The sequence below is a fragment of the Perca flavescens genome, chromosome 1, assembly GCF_004354835.1.
Source record: "Perca flavescens isolate YP-PL-M2 chromosome 1, PFLA_1.0, whole genome shotgun sequence".
NCBI lineage: Eukaryota > Metazoa > Chordata > Actinopteri > Perciformes > Percidae > Perca > Perca flavescens.
The window spans coordinates 36,928,102-36,943,402 of record NC_041331.1 but is presented as its reverse complement, the minus strand read 5'-3'; the positions used below and the strand labels follow the sequence as shown (position 1 = coordinate 36,943,402).

At 39.1% G+C, this 15,301-nt stretch overlaps 1 protein-coding gene across 1 annotated transcript in view; it reads left to right on the top strand.

Moving 5' to 3' along the window:
* Positions 1–15,301, top strand: part of LOC114571720 (protein kinase C-binding protein NELL1) — a 130,841-nt gene that overhangs the window by 101,197 nt on the left and 14,343 nt on the right. Inside the window, exon 5 of the mRNA XM_028602900.1 lies at positions 8,936–9,076. Within this exon, the coding sequence (XP_028458701.1) occupies positions 8,936–9,076 (141 nt within the window). The remainder of the gene's footprint in view (positions 1–8,935; positions 9,077–15,301) is intronic.

The following is a 15,301-nucleotide window of genomic DNA, read 5'->3' as shown; positions in this document are numbered from 1 at the left end:
ACGTGGCGGCTTCCACGGATGAGAGCGTAGCTATTGCGCAAGTTTTATCCGAATTAGAAAGTATTCCTTCATTGAAAGAAATGCAAAAAAAAAATGGCACTAGAGGCTTTTCTCGGAGGAAAATATGTTTTTGCTCTTCTCCCGACTGATTTCGGCACGAGTTTGATCTGATTGGTTGATTTGGCCCGTCTATCACCAACATAGGTGGTGATAGACAGATGGTTTATCCAATCAGCTAACCAGTATTTTTGGCCCTTCCCAAAAGTTCTCCAACGGAAAGTTCCCAGATGGATATGCCGAGCAAATCCGAAGTTTGTACCTTCAAGGTTGAAAGCACTTAATTGGAAATTGCTTTGGATTAAATGAAATGTAATGTACTGTACTGAGACATTTGTAAAAACTAATTGTTTTCTAAGAAGAATGAAACCTCATTTTTGAAGATACCAACTTACTTTGGTTAACTCTTAACTCCTGAAGACTCAAAAAAGCATCAGCTAAACTTTAGAAGGGATATTTGCACAGAACAAGGACTGCAGATTTTAAGCCTTATCTTTTCTATTGGAATCAAACTCGAAGTCGACCACTTCAGAGCCAGGAGGAGTGATTTCAGCAATCAAAAGCTCTTTCAGTGTACATATGGGCATGTGAGGGCTATATTCAGGCTAAGGCTAGATACATTCTGATCCAGTCTCCAATTCCTAGCTCAGTTCACTGATGAAACTCATTGCGTTGAAAAGAAATATGTCACCGAGTGCAACACTATGGCTCCTAATCTTAAATACTTTTTTGGATGACAATGGATGTGAATGGGGTGTCAGGCCTTGGCTACACGTACAAAACTTTAGCAACATACATTAGTTTTTGGTTTTGGTATTTTCATGGGATTATTTGAAATACCAATACGCACAGATTGGATGATTTGCAGGTCAAAAGATGTAAAACTGGGCTAGATTTTTTTGAAACATGCAAGTTTTTATTTTAGACGTCCAGGTTACATATGACTTTGTGTTATCAACAGTAATTAAGTGAATATATTTGAAAAATATGTGACCCAGATGTCTAAATAACTTGTCTTCTGAACTGCAAATCCCCAAATAAACGCTTACTAGCAATGTCATCCTTTAAACTCCTACAGACACCTAATGTCCTTGCTGCTCTTAGATACTGTATCATGTCAATGGCAAGTTGTTGTTGTAGCAAGCAGATATTTTATCACGGTAAATTTAAATTAGTAAAGATATCAGTCTAGCGCTGCATGCATTCATTAGTGTTTGTCTGTAGTCTGTGGTCACTTTAACTGCTCTTTCAGTCCTGCAGGTTGTTAGTTTTATGACCATTCACTGGCAACAGAATATCGGGTAGCAGCAAACACAAACGTCGGTTGTTGTTTCTGTCTAAGGACACATTACTGTGAATCCCCTTTGTGACATTTTCCATGATGTTGTTTCAGTAGGTTAGTACAGCGGAGATAGGGGTAATCATGTAAAGCTCAGCAGGCCAGAGGATTTCACCGAGAGCTTGGGGATTATTTTAACTATGTGTAGATTAATTCCCATTTTCACCCGTGAGCTAAAACTCACAGCTCTTCACAGTCCGGGCTGTCATAAAGTCTTCACGTGTCCCCATTGGGAAAATCTACAGACGGGGGCATAAGTGAGGCCCTGCGGAAAGTACTAAGTGCTCTCGTTTGCATTGTAATGCAAGGAAACAGAGGGAAATGTGATATGCTGTCTGGCTGCTTTTCTTTCCGTGGCTGTAACAAAGATTGATTGTGTGTGTGTGTGTGTGTGTGTGTGTGTGTGTGTGTGTGTGTGTGTGTAGTGTGTTTGTGTGTGTGTGTGTGTGTGTGTACGCTCAAGCATATTGTACTTTATACCACGGGAAGGTCACCTGTCCACTTCACTGCCACAGACAAAGAGAATGGAGGGCTGTTCACACAGACACACACACACACATGCTAACAAATAGCTTTATAAGACTATTGAGCAACAGGAATTATTGACTGTGTGTGAATGAAATTAGCTTTTATTACATCTAAATAAAAAGCTTTTACTATGCAGGTGATGAATGGGGTATAAATAACGTGCTCTCCATAAAAAGAGATTCAGAGTCCTGGTGGAATTAGCTGTCTCTGTGCTTACAATTGGTTCAGTGGATTATCACAGGTCTCAGATCAGACGGATAATCTTTTCAGTTCAGGTTTGCAGTTTCACCTCCTGATTCCTGGTGGCTCCATCATTACGTGTGTGTTGTGCTGACAAAACTACAGATCTGATTTTAATTTCTTGACATGCTCCAAAAGTCGGGCTGGATTTTGGCAACATTGGTATAATGTTTCATCTTGATGTAATGCATATAATAATGCTCTTTAAGGCCTATACTAGTCTTGCATTGACAGACCAGGAGGGTCTGGCTAGTTCACACAGCATTCCGGGATGGGAGAAAAACCAGTCACAGTCGCCATGGGCGGTGCACGGAGCAATGGTTCCTCTGCAAAATAGCTTCAGGAAGAAACTTGTTTTGGTGACGTGTACATTCAAAGGTTGTTTTAGTCGTGTGACAGAAAACTCTGATTGGACAGATAGTCTAGCTAGCTGTCTGGATTTACCCTGCAGAGATCTGAGGAGCAGTTAACCATAGTCCTCAGAAATCCAGCGTAGTTCGAAATGCCAACACAAAGAAAGCGGAAGGTGACGGACATCCAGCCGAAATTTCTGGCAGTACCTGAACAATCCCGGAAATGAAACGTCATTGATAGACTAGTCCTGGTTAACTTGTGTTGTGTTTTTGTTGTTGTTGAAAATTTTGACATGGAAATTCACGCCGTTGACCAATTGAACCATCTTGATAATGCTGACCTCTAAGGGAACAGAGACAACATGAAAATGTGCAGGGGAGCAGGCCATTATGTTAGCTGTGACACCAATTTTATATAACTTTGCTCTAAGGAAAAGGAGCAGCACCAAGCTTTCCCTTCCGCATCTACTTTGTCATAAACAAAACCAGCGACAACCTACAGTAGCCACTGTATGACCGGACAGTATTCACCAGATTTCCAGTACAACTTATTTCGCAAAGATGTGCAAACTGATTCTGCTGTGCTAAATCAGCTGTGTTGGGATCAGGGGAACTTTTCACTGATCAATTTTGCACAACCTGCAAACCATACAGCCTTCTTTTACTTTCCAAAGTAGTTATATTGCGTATTTGTTAATGTGTCTTTTCACATACTTTTTCTGTATTTATGTTCTTGACTGCAGCAGTAATTTGCTTTATTGCTAATTCCCTTTTTAATATAGTTTGGTTACTGTATGCACTTAATACACCAAGGCAAATTCCTTTCAAGTGCGAACTTGTTAGGCAGTGAATCTGATTCTGATTCTGATCCGGTAACATTCCAGTCAAGAACATTCCACTGTTTGGTTAATTTGGTGAGGTTAATTGTTCTCCTGTATTATCCAAAGACGCTGGTCACCCAGATTTAAACACCTTCACACAAAAATATGACACATGTCCACTGTCTTCCGTTAAGAGAGCCAGGCAGAGAAAGAAATGTTGAAAATCATAATTTTTACAGACAAGAAAGGGAGCATTTCTCCCAGAAGATGAAAGCAGGATTGCAGCACCTCATATTCCTCACAATTAAAGTGGTAGATTTTTTTGTAGTAGCACTAAAAAACATCTTAGAATGGGCCACTTTTCATAAATTATGGACAGATATGTCGGAGACCAGGGCCGAATTATTGTTATTAGGAAGGCTGGCTGTACTGCTGCCTGTTGTTTCTGCCCTTGTTCCAACCATAGGCATTATTGCTTTTCTTACAAAGCTCCCTCCACATGAAACATAATACGTAGAAAGTATGTATGTCAGCAAATTAAAAAAGGGGTTGAATAAATGACGAACATTTTTTGTTTCATTTTGATGAAATCACTGTGCTGTGATATAAATTTGCATGTAGCGTTGAGCATTATTTGCAACTGTGACATACAGCAACTTTGAGTAGCGATGGTGATATTGGCAGTAGAGTCAGACTGCATGCTGTATAAAGTGATGTGCGGTCTGCCCATGTTGTAAGTTAGAGCTGCCAACAGCTGTTGTCGCAACACTGGCCGATGGCTGCTGTGATCGGTCGCGGGGTTAAATAAATACAGTGTTTGGACACAACCCCGACAGCTTTGCCATAATGAAATGTTAGACAAATATGACATGAGAAAGATAACAAAGATTGCAAGTGTGTTATTTTCTGTTCATTGTAATTCTTCTTTGAAGATGCTGGACATGTTTGTCTTCACTGCCTACTAATCTGAACCCCTGTGTATATTCATGTGAAGGTTAACAGGAGACTGTAAAGTCAAACAGCAACAAAGTGAATTCAATACAACATTTGATCTGATCACAACCAAGCTACACTTTTTCCCCATTGGTGTATCTTTCTTATCAGTATTTCCCCTTTGTAGGACTGGGCAATATATCAATATTATATCGAGACTGGATATCGTCTTAGATTTTGGATATCGTAATATTGTGAAATGATAACAAGTGTTATCTGTCCCTGGTTTCAAAGATGTAGCCTTTATCTTTATCTGTGATATGTGATGGTGGAAATGTTCCTAAACATATCGTAATTTGTATTTATGCAACTACAGTAAAAGTGATTACATTTTTTTAACTTACCAGACAGTTCTTGCCTTTACCCACTTAGTTATTATATACACATTAATGATGAATGGGGTTTTAAATAACATGTGCTCTCCCCTTTGTTTTTCCAAGGGCTAAGGAATACATTTAATTTAATTGCCATATTGTAATATTATTGTCATATTATAGTTATATTATTGTCTTTTTTTAACCTTAATAATTAAGTTGTTTTAATGGACATTAGTTGTAAAATAAATTAAGAAAACAAATAACCTTACTGACAAACAGCTACAGTACAAAACTGGACAGATATTCATTGCTGTCAAACTGGCAGCTGGACCTCCGGTGTGTGCTCACTTGTTCTGAAATTCCGCTGGATGCATGTTTTCCGTTTCCTTCCGCTTTCTTTGTGTTGGAATTTTAAACTCCGGTGGATTTCTGAGGACTATGGTTAACTGCTCCTCAGATCTCTGCAGGGTAAATCCAGACAGCTAGCTAGACTATCTGTCCAATCTGAGTTTTCACTCGCACGACTATTTTGCAGCAGCTCATGGCAATTCTGATTGGTTTAAAGAAATAAAGAAATGCCATTAAACCAGAGCACATTTTCCTCCCATCCACCAATGCTATGTGGAGTAGCCAGACCCTCCTTCGGCGCGCTTTGGAGAAGGGTGTGGCAAAGCGAGACTAAGGAGCCAACAGCAAGGCGAGGCAGCTTGATTTATATAGCACATTTTCGCAACAAGGCAACTCAAAGTGCTTTACATAAAACATTAAAGAGCAGTTAAAAAAAAAAACATTAATTAAAGAGAATAGAAAATAAAGAAGCAGCTAGACGGGTATAAAATACAGGAATAAAAGTTGCAGTGCAGTGTAAGAAATTAACCATTGCTTAGAAAAAAAAGCATCCATTTGTAAAGTCTCACTCTTCAAGTAGTGTTTGGGCCTTGGTGTAAGGTGTTTATTATGTAATTAAATCTGGAGCACACACTTGTTTTGAAGTATAAAAATGTGTCCCGTTAAATTGAATCAGGGTCAGTATTTGAAACTTAATGATGCACTGTATCACCACTGAAGGACTGTTATCGCTTCTGGATTAAATCATGCAGTGTGACCGGCCCAAGCAGGTGCACGTATGCCCTCTCATGCACATGCACAGCACTGCTCTTTTGTGAAAGGGTTAGCTGCTCTCAGCCACCAGTCACCTCTAATCTTGGTATGTTTCAGAGAGGGAATCTTTGGGTGTAACTCTGACCTGAGAGGCAGGCAGAGGGCAGCCCTCCCAGCAGCTGTCACGTCTTATTACCAGCGGCTCAGCAGGCTAACCACACAACCACAACACACACACTGCTAAACAGCTCGCCCTGAGTCCCTTTTTTTATCTAGAGATGTGTGTGTGTGTGTGTGTGTGTGTGTTGTTGTGTGTGTGTGTGTGTGTGTGTGTGTGTGTGTGTACATTTTGTGTGTGATCTTTAAGACATGGCAAAAGGTATCAACTGTGACTTTCACAGCAGGGCTGGAGCAACAGGAAAATGTTACAAGCACAAAATCAGAAAGCCAGTTTTTTTTTTTTTTTTATGGATTGTAAAAAAATTGTAGCTATAAGTTGATGCCATATGTTAACTGCTCTCGTAGTGTCAACTGTTTACAGAAATCCAGTGTGTGGTGGGGACAGCCGCAGTGGTGGGGCTGCTTTTGTGATTTTATTAGATTAACAAGGCAATTCAAAGTGCTACATATTTGACATAAAAAGGCAATTCTCCAATATGCCATACCCATTATTCTCCCGAACTGTTGTCGCTTTCATCCAAGGGCTATCTAAAGTTGTTTCTGGTTTCTTAATATACAGTGTAGTCTATGTAAATCAGTAAAGGTATACAAAACATTAGAATCATCTTCCTCAAAAAAACATTTTTATGAAATACTATATAAACCTAACCCCTCAATAGATGAAATGATTTAAAAGAAAAGTATAAATTACCATAAATATCGTACAAGAAAAACAACATTATAACCAACTTTTAAACCTTTTTTTTCCCAAAATATTCTGTCTTATCTTAACCCATCAATTGGTATAACATGTTGTATCTCAGTTTTTTATTACAAATTAACAAATATAATGACCTCTTTGGCACATTTAGTATTCAGTATTCTCACATCTTTTCTATCTCTTTAGCCGTAACTCATCTCTAAGTAAATATACAGTGACCTCAACATACTGTATACCCCCTTTGTACTAAAAGTCCATATTATTCTCAAAAAACTTGTTTTGATGGACTTGATGAGTGTGTGTTCTCAGTGGAAACTATAAAATGATTGAAAAGTTATTGTGCAGATAAGCTGTACAATTCTGGAGAACACGTATGCATTAAAACTTTATCTAACAGAAAAACTTTGATTCAAGGAATATGCTGACATTTTGGGAAATATGAGTGTTTGCTTTCTTTGAGTTTGATTAGAAGATCAACATCACTTTCATCTGTTTACATTTATCGGCTTCACGCATCTCTGGCTGATCAGAAAGCTGTCTGCTATCGTAAATTGCAAAGGCAAACAAGAAATGCTACAGACTCGTCTTCAGTTGAGAGACGCAATCTACCCTCATGTTTAAAAGATGCATCTGTCTCTGCGTTTACTTTAAATGGAACTACACTACATATGTAAATACTGCATATTTAGTAAAGAGATTTGTCCTAGCTTAACGCAAAGACTATAAGCAAAGAGAAACTACTGGCATTCAAGAGTCAAGATTTTTTATTTGCCATTTGTACATACACCAAACAGTCCAGGAATTTTTTTGCAGGCTCTTTGAGTCAAGTAAAGAGTACAAATGTAAATAAAGTTATATTTAAAGGTAAATAAATTAAAATAAGACAAAATAATCTTAGATACTATACAAAAGAGGGCAAAAATCATGATAAATTATGAATACTGTAACTGGATGATACAACTATGGGGGATAATGCATTTGTAACAAGCATAAATATTGCAAATATTGCACAGTAGTATTTTACAGTAGAGTTAGGTAGTGAGAATTATTGCACATATAATCACAGTGAATTTTTCTGTGTTTTATTATGTTTTTGCCATCAGTCTGACTGTGGCAGTTATAGAACCGTTGTTTTATGTACAGTGAGACTGTCCGCTCTGCTGTGACATGCCACATTAAGCACATTTCTTGAATAATGAGAATATTAATATCAGTGTCATCTTTAGTTCCTTATGCCTTCCACTTGCAAGTATTGAGATTAACTTACTTCTAACAATATACAACATCAGAACAGGACGCATTTTAAACTGTTTGAATTTCATTCATGATCGTGATTATAAAGCCATTAACCAGATTCTGTAAGAAATACGCAGCTATTGAAGCTGTGAAGTTACAGAACCTAAATCTGAAAGCAAGATGTCACTTCACTTGTGTTATTGGTTGTACTGCTTTGACAGACTACATGGATAATCTATAAACCAACTCTAATACCCTTTCTCTCTCTCTCTTATACAAACCCTCCTAGAATCCATTACCATTACATAATATGAACCATGCCTCAACTCAAGCTACAAACTATACTGCACTTGTTGATTTGCTTGAAAATGTAGAGTTTCCCCCTTTCAGCAACCATATGAGATACAGTATACACAGACATGACACTTATATCGAGCAGTCCCTCGCTACCTTTTCCTGTTTGCTATGGTTCACATTTAGGTAATTGAAAGTGTGACTGAAGGTCATGCTTTAACCATAAGGGGTGTGTGCACAGGTCGGGTCTTTGCAGCACGAAGCGAGAGAGCTGCAGATGAGGAGCAGATGAGGAGCAGAGTTCACGCCGTACATAACAGATGAGCCGTGCGTATTCACGCCGCACACCAGAAACAAAGCAAGCTGGGTGGAAACAGCAGAATGAGCGAGGAGAAGAAATAAGAGACGTGCACGGAGGCAACACCTCTGCTGTCAAATGGTGTGATTTCCAAAAGACTTTGATCCCTGCTGTGGCAGACAGACTGCAGAGATGTTAGCTGTCTAATGTGGGCAAGCAGCTTACCCAGCTCTGCCGCTGTGGCGGCGGTTTGCTCTGATTGGATCGAACTCCACTGTTGTAACCAGCAAGGATCAAAGAATGGGCTAAAAAAAAGAAAGTGTCAGGTTTCGGTTTGTTGCTAAGATAATTTAGACTGATGCTGATGCTACTGTGTGTGTGTGTGTGTGTGTGTGTGTGTGTGTGTGTGTGTGTGTGTGTGTGTGTGTGTGTGTGTGTGTGTGTGTGTGTGTGTGTTTGTGTGTGTTTGTGTCCTCAGATATTGACGAGTGTGCAGAGGGCCTGATTGAGTGCCACAACCACTCCCGCTGTGTCAACCTGCCCGGCTGGTACCACTGTGAATGCAGAAGTGGCTTCCATGACAATGGCTCCTACCTGCTTGATGGGAGCTCCTGCATTGGTGAGCATGCATTAAAAACAAATGTAAACATCCTTGTCACTGCTTGCAATACCAGCCCCTCAACTTCTGCGTGCCCACCGCCCGCAAGCCCCACCCATCCCCCACCCCTTCCTGTGTTCGCTCAGGAATTCTGAATACTGTCACTGAGTGGCTTCCTTTTCCAAGTGTCTTTTATCTCTAGTGTCCTTCGATCACTTGATTGCCATTATTTGTCTCATGTATCCTCTTTGAAAATCTAGCATGTAGACATCAGCTCAGTCTGTGATGTAATGTACTGTATGTGCGTTTGCTCTCTAACCCAGAAGCCACCCAGAAGCCTTAACAAGTGGCTCAATCACCGGTCTTCTCACCTTCACAGCTCGAGATCTAACCATGCGGTGTAAAACCCACACAAGCCTGATGAGGTTTTCACAGGGAACACATATTAGCCTTGTGCCGCTAATAGACACTTGTGTCACGTGCCATGTCCCATGTTCTCGCCCACAAAGCAAGAGAGAGGCAGACTTTAAGACGGAAATAGAGAAACACCAGGCTTGTGTGTTAAACCACAGTGTTGATGATGCATAGAACAAGAAGGTACAGTGAAAGTCCTAACTGTCAATTATTAACCAGCTTGCCTCTGCTCTGTTTATATAGATGATTTCTAGGGAGATCAACATTTCTGTTAAAGAGTACGATCCTTTTATTCAACATAAAAACATCCGCGAAATTGCGTTCGCTAAAGCCACCAGACTCCATGTAAATAAACAGTCATTTTAGCATCATAAAATACACTTCATTCAAAGTCGACAAAAACAAAATAAAACTATGAAAAGCCGTTTGGGGTCATCTGTCCACTTTTCCAACCATCACAACTATAGTTTTGCTTGAAATAAACACATAGTTTACAGATTTATATGTGAAAATATGTTGGCTCTATACATGCTAAAAGTATTGCTTTTTTAAACTCTTCTTTAGTCTGTCTTCTTTAGTCTGGTGGGTTTAGCGCTAGCAACCTCAGAGCTGTTTCTGCTTAAATAGAAGGTCTTAAAGATGTTTTAAAAAGGCCTGTCTCTGAAGGGATCCTTTCCATAATGTTGTCAGACACTTAGAATAATAATCTAAGCCTTTCAGTTGCAAAATAAAGCACCTTTACTAGACCAAATTGATGATGCACATTTGCCCCTTAGGGTTACATTGCAGCCTGGTCTGTGGCTGCCGGTTACAGCGTTCACGCTTAATACTGAATCAATTTCAAAGATTGTTGTTCGTATCAGTCACTTGCATACAAAAACATAGGAAAATAGGGCCCAGGTTGAAAAAAAACGGTAGTTACCCTTTAATAATATGCAATATTTCATCGTTTCTTGGCCTTTTATTATGCCATTGCATGTTAACAGTATGTAAACCAAACAGGATTTTCCACTGCTTCGTTTTTCCTTGCTGTATCATTGCAGGATTTCAGTGATTTATAGTCAGCGATGGAAGAAGTACTCTTTACTAAAGTAAATGTAGCAATACCACAGTGCTGAAATATTCGAAATACTAAAAGTCGTGCATTTCAAATGTTACTTAAGTAAAAGTACAAAAGTATGAGCATCAAAATATACTTAAAGTACCAAAAGTAAAAGTACTCATTATGCGAAATGGCTTACTTCGGAAAATAGGTTCCAACGTGCATGCTATAATGTTTACCATGGCGACCATCTTAGTTTAGCATGTTACCGTGCTAAAAATTACTAATAGCAACAAATACAAGTACAGCTGCTTACTCATTCCTGGTACTGACATTACCTGAACATCACAATTTCCAGTGGTTCAGCATATTACAGATGACATTCTATCTAAATATCACTCAACAAATCCAAGGCACTGCTTCTATTTCTGCCTGTGGCGCCTCGTGTGAAGTTGTAATGGATGCCGCAAACAGGACTGCTTGACTGATTGAAACGCGTTTGAATTCACTTAACCTTTAAATCAAAGTGCAACATCAGCAGTTGGGTTTGATTAATTTGCTTCGAGGAGAGAGGTACTGTATGATTTCAGCACATTCCCCTAGAAAGTCGTTTCACTCAAACTTATGGAAAGTGATAGACAGACGTACCGTATATGTCAGACTTTACTCTGCGGACACTTTGTGTCACATTACCACACAGATTGAACACCATCCAGAATACCGTATTGGTCCCAATATAAGACGACCCTGATTATAAGACGACCCCACTCTTTCTTTTTTGAATTTATGAAATATGCTTTTTAAGACCAAATCTTGTTTTTATAAAGAAAATAATTTTATTTTAAAATAATTCTAATAAAAACACATTGAATAAAACAAGGTAGGCTGTTGTTTTTATCATCTTTTAAATAAAATAATAATAAAATGTTCTTTTTCTCAGGGAGGTTGAGAGGAAGTGGGTACAGCACAAATAAATGGAATGTATTTAAGTACAGCAGTGTAAGTTTATATTTCCCATAATGGTAATATTCAAGGAAGACTTTAAATGTTTAAATGTATGTATTAAACAAATCAACAGCTGAGAGAAAATTATTACCCAAGCTGACTATAGCTTCGATCCTTCACTATTACAACTGTTCAGAACCAAATTTCACGTCTAAAAAGATTAAGTGTTTAATACTAAAAATATAAAAAAGAAATTGTTTAAAGCCTTTATGTTTAGGATTTGAAATTGTCTGACTTTGGCAACTAAAAGAAAATGCTCATGTGCTTTTCCATCTACCACTACTCCTACTCATGCAAAAAATTAGATTTAGATTTTATATTAGGAGTTGTTTTATCAAGAAAAACACTGTGGCATGGCAGTCGGATGCCATTAATCCATTGCACAAGAAGAGGGCAAACAAGATGACGAAAACATGATCAAAATAGGGCATTCATGTTTGTTTCATGTATTTATTCGACAACAGTCTCCCTTATTGTTTCACACAGGTCTGATGTTTTTGTCTGCTGCCAGTTTTCCTTTCTTCTGTGATGTTTAAAGGCTTCATGTTTGTCAGGATTTATCTGCAAAGCCTGTTTTTATTGCACTGTCACATTTTTTTTTTTTTTTAGAAAACTTTTTTTGATTTGATTTTTCACCCTTTCCATTCAGATTTTTTACGTGCAATTTGAAAATGTGCATACAACAGGTGGATGGAACGCACTTAGTGTGGCAGATAGTAATGCACACCACTTTTACATGAATGGGCTGAAGTAGCACACAGACTGCACCAATTTACATGTCCTATACATACATCAATAAAGCGACACAAAGCTCACATCTGCAACAAAAGACTCTAGCAGAGACATCACATTACTCACATGAGTTACAATTTTAATTGGACATTAACTGATCTGTTTGTGCTTTAAGATCAAAGGCTTTTGGCAAACATTCATTACTGGAAATATGATTTATACAATGCGATTAGTGAAAGCAGGTTTTTGCATGCCATTAAGAGATGCTATTAATGACATTGATTTTCGAGACTTTACAGTAAAAAATACAAGTGTGTGTGTCATAATATGGACATGTGTGTCACTCTTTAACCAGATAAGTGTGTGTAGCTTTGACAGTATATCTGCCATCCCCCCCCCCCCCCAACCACCACCACCACCCAATGTTGCAGTATTAGGCTGTAAGCCAGCAGGGGAAATAAGTCCAAATGACAATTTAACAGGATTTTTTTCCCTCTACAATATTCCTCCAACAGCCTCTCATGAGTCAACCAAACAGAAAGTACAATTTTTTTAATAAGAGAGCCAGATCAAAGCAGAGAGCAGCAGCACCAGTCAGCTAACTATCATTTTGTGAGCTGGATAGCTCTCGTTATGAGAAGTTAGCTATAGCTCTGTTTGCCATTCATTCCAAAGGGGAAACGTCGCGGCTAGACTTTCAACATACATTGCATATATTTACACTTTGAATTTTGTCATGGTATTTATATAACACATACTCTATGGTCTTACAAAGCTAACGTTTTTGACCGATTACAATTTAATCATTTGTTGTGAGCTGGAGAGCTCTCGTTATGAGAAGCTAGCTATAGCTCTGTTTGCCATTCATTCCAATGGGGAAACATCGCTGCTAGAATTTCGACGTGCATTCCGGTGGCGTATTCCTTTAAGCTTTCCTTATTGTTTGTATATAACTGCTGACTCAATAAAACACGATTTTAGTTGGATCTGTTTGTCGGTCTTTAATTTTGCAGTGTTACTGTGATATATATGTATGGCTATAATTATCATTTTAGGCTAATGTAATAGCCCGTGTTAGCAGCAGTGTTACTCCTGAGTGTACCCTTACGGTTGGTTTATGTCTTAAAATAATGGCCAGGATTTCTGGGAAAAGGTACGATATGTTAGTTTCAAAACATCACTGCAGGTTGATTGTTTTTCGCAGCAGAGGTTGATTGTGGGTAAGATGGCCATAACACTGTCTTGGTTAGCTCGCCGAAGCTCTACTGCCACTGTCTCGGCAACGTTAGCTAATGTAGGCTAACTATAGCCAGTTAGCTTTGTATGTAACGTAACAAAAACCCACCCATGTCAGAGGAGCGAAGCTGAATATTTCATTCAATAAAGTTATGTACAAAATGAGCACTAACGCCACAAGTCTTATGTTGGCAACGTGGACACAGACGACTACCTTCGGAGTTTAAAGGCAGTCGTAATATTTACCTAGTAGGCTAGGCTAACACTGTTGCTCTAACGTTAGCAAAACATCGGCGTAGCTTTAGCTAGCTGTCTAAACTTGTCTCGAGTCCGGACCTTTAATTGTCTATGGTCCGGACTCGAGTACCACAGCCCTGACAGGTAGATATTACTGAGCTGAACAACCACAAGCTGCAACTTTTCTGATTGATACAATGGGAGCCTGACTGCTTGCACATGACCCCAAACTGCCCCTCTTATGGCTTGAAGCCATAACCTCCGCCGGTTTTTGGCAAAAGCATGCTTCCCCCTAGGTATGTTAAACATCAGGCACCCATCACTGGCTCTGTTTGTACAATTAACTACGCAACAACTCCTTGGCATTTTGATTTACGCTATGCCTCTACTAGCTAGCTACACAAAACACGTCTTCTTTCTGCCCCCCGGTTGCGTGCGCAAGCAGTGATGACGTTGCCGAGAAACCCATGTATGTGACTGCCATGAAGGAAACAGCAGAAAGCACTAAGGTTGAGAATTAGTGAGACAGAAGAAGCTAACGTTTTGAGAAAGCTTTTTATGCACAGATTTATTTTAACTTTTAGATGCAAATCAGAAGCTAAAAAGCATCACTATCTACTAAGGGTGTGACGAGATCTCGTTGTACACATTGTATATGTAAACATTGTAAGAAAAAAATGCCGTAGGCCTACTAGAGAGCTGTGGTGGTGCTGTAAGTGTTTTTGCATAGTGCTCGTGTTAGCAGCGGTATACGGCATTTTTTTCTTACAATGTTTACATATTGTGTTCGTCTTGTCTGTCACTCTTTCGCCGTTTATTATTTCCGCGGGAAAACCAAAGTTTTGCCACACAAATGATTTAAAAGTGGCAGGGCGATCTTCAATAGTAATTCCACGCTCCATCACGCTGACATCACATCGCCTCACGAGACAACTTTTCACCTCGACGAGAAATCTCGTCTCGTTCTCGTGAACCCAATCTCGTGATGTGTCTCGTCTCGTCGAGTAAGCGTCTCATCACACCCCTACTATCTACTATTTTCAATAATGTCAAACAATCAAGTAATGCTATCCAGTGTTTCGCCGCAACAGCAAATTGGAGAATTCTTCAGTGTTGGGTGGGTGCGTGCCCTTGTGAAAAGGGTCTTCCAGTTAAAGGATGTGCTGCGACTTTTCAAACCAACACAGCACTTTTGTTATGTTATAGGTGCTAATTCATGTTTGAAACATGGAGCAACTGGCTGTGCTACTCCAAGGGCGTCCTGCTGTGAAGTGACTTAAGTGAGCTCTTCCAGTTTGGACATTAAAGAGCTATACCTAAAGTGTCTTTTCATACAGACATTTCACAAATTTTTTTAGTTTTGTATTTCCCACATGTGGTGAATATGTACAGATGAGCAGCGTAGTCAAGGGATTTGTGGTACAACTTAGATTGAGCACTAGAAAGACAGAATGAAAGACAGATGAAAGAAATGCTGAATGAGAGATTGCACTGAGTTACAGAGGATTGATACAAAATATTTCATTTAAATTTGTTGGCCACTGTTGCTTTAACTGACTATTGACTTTTTTCTTTTGATT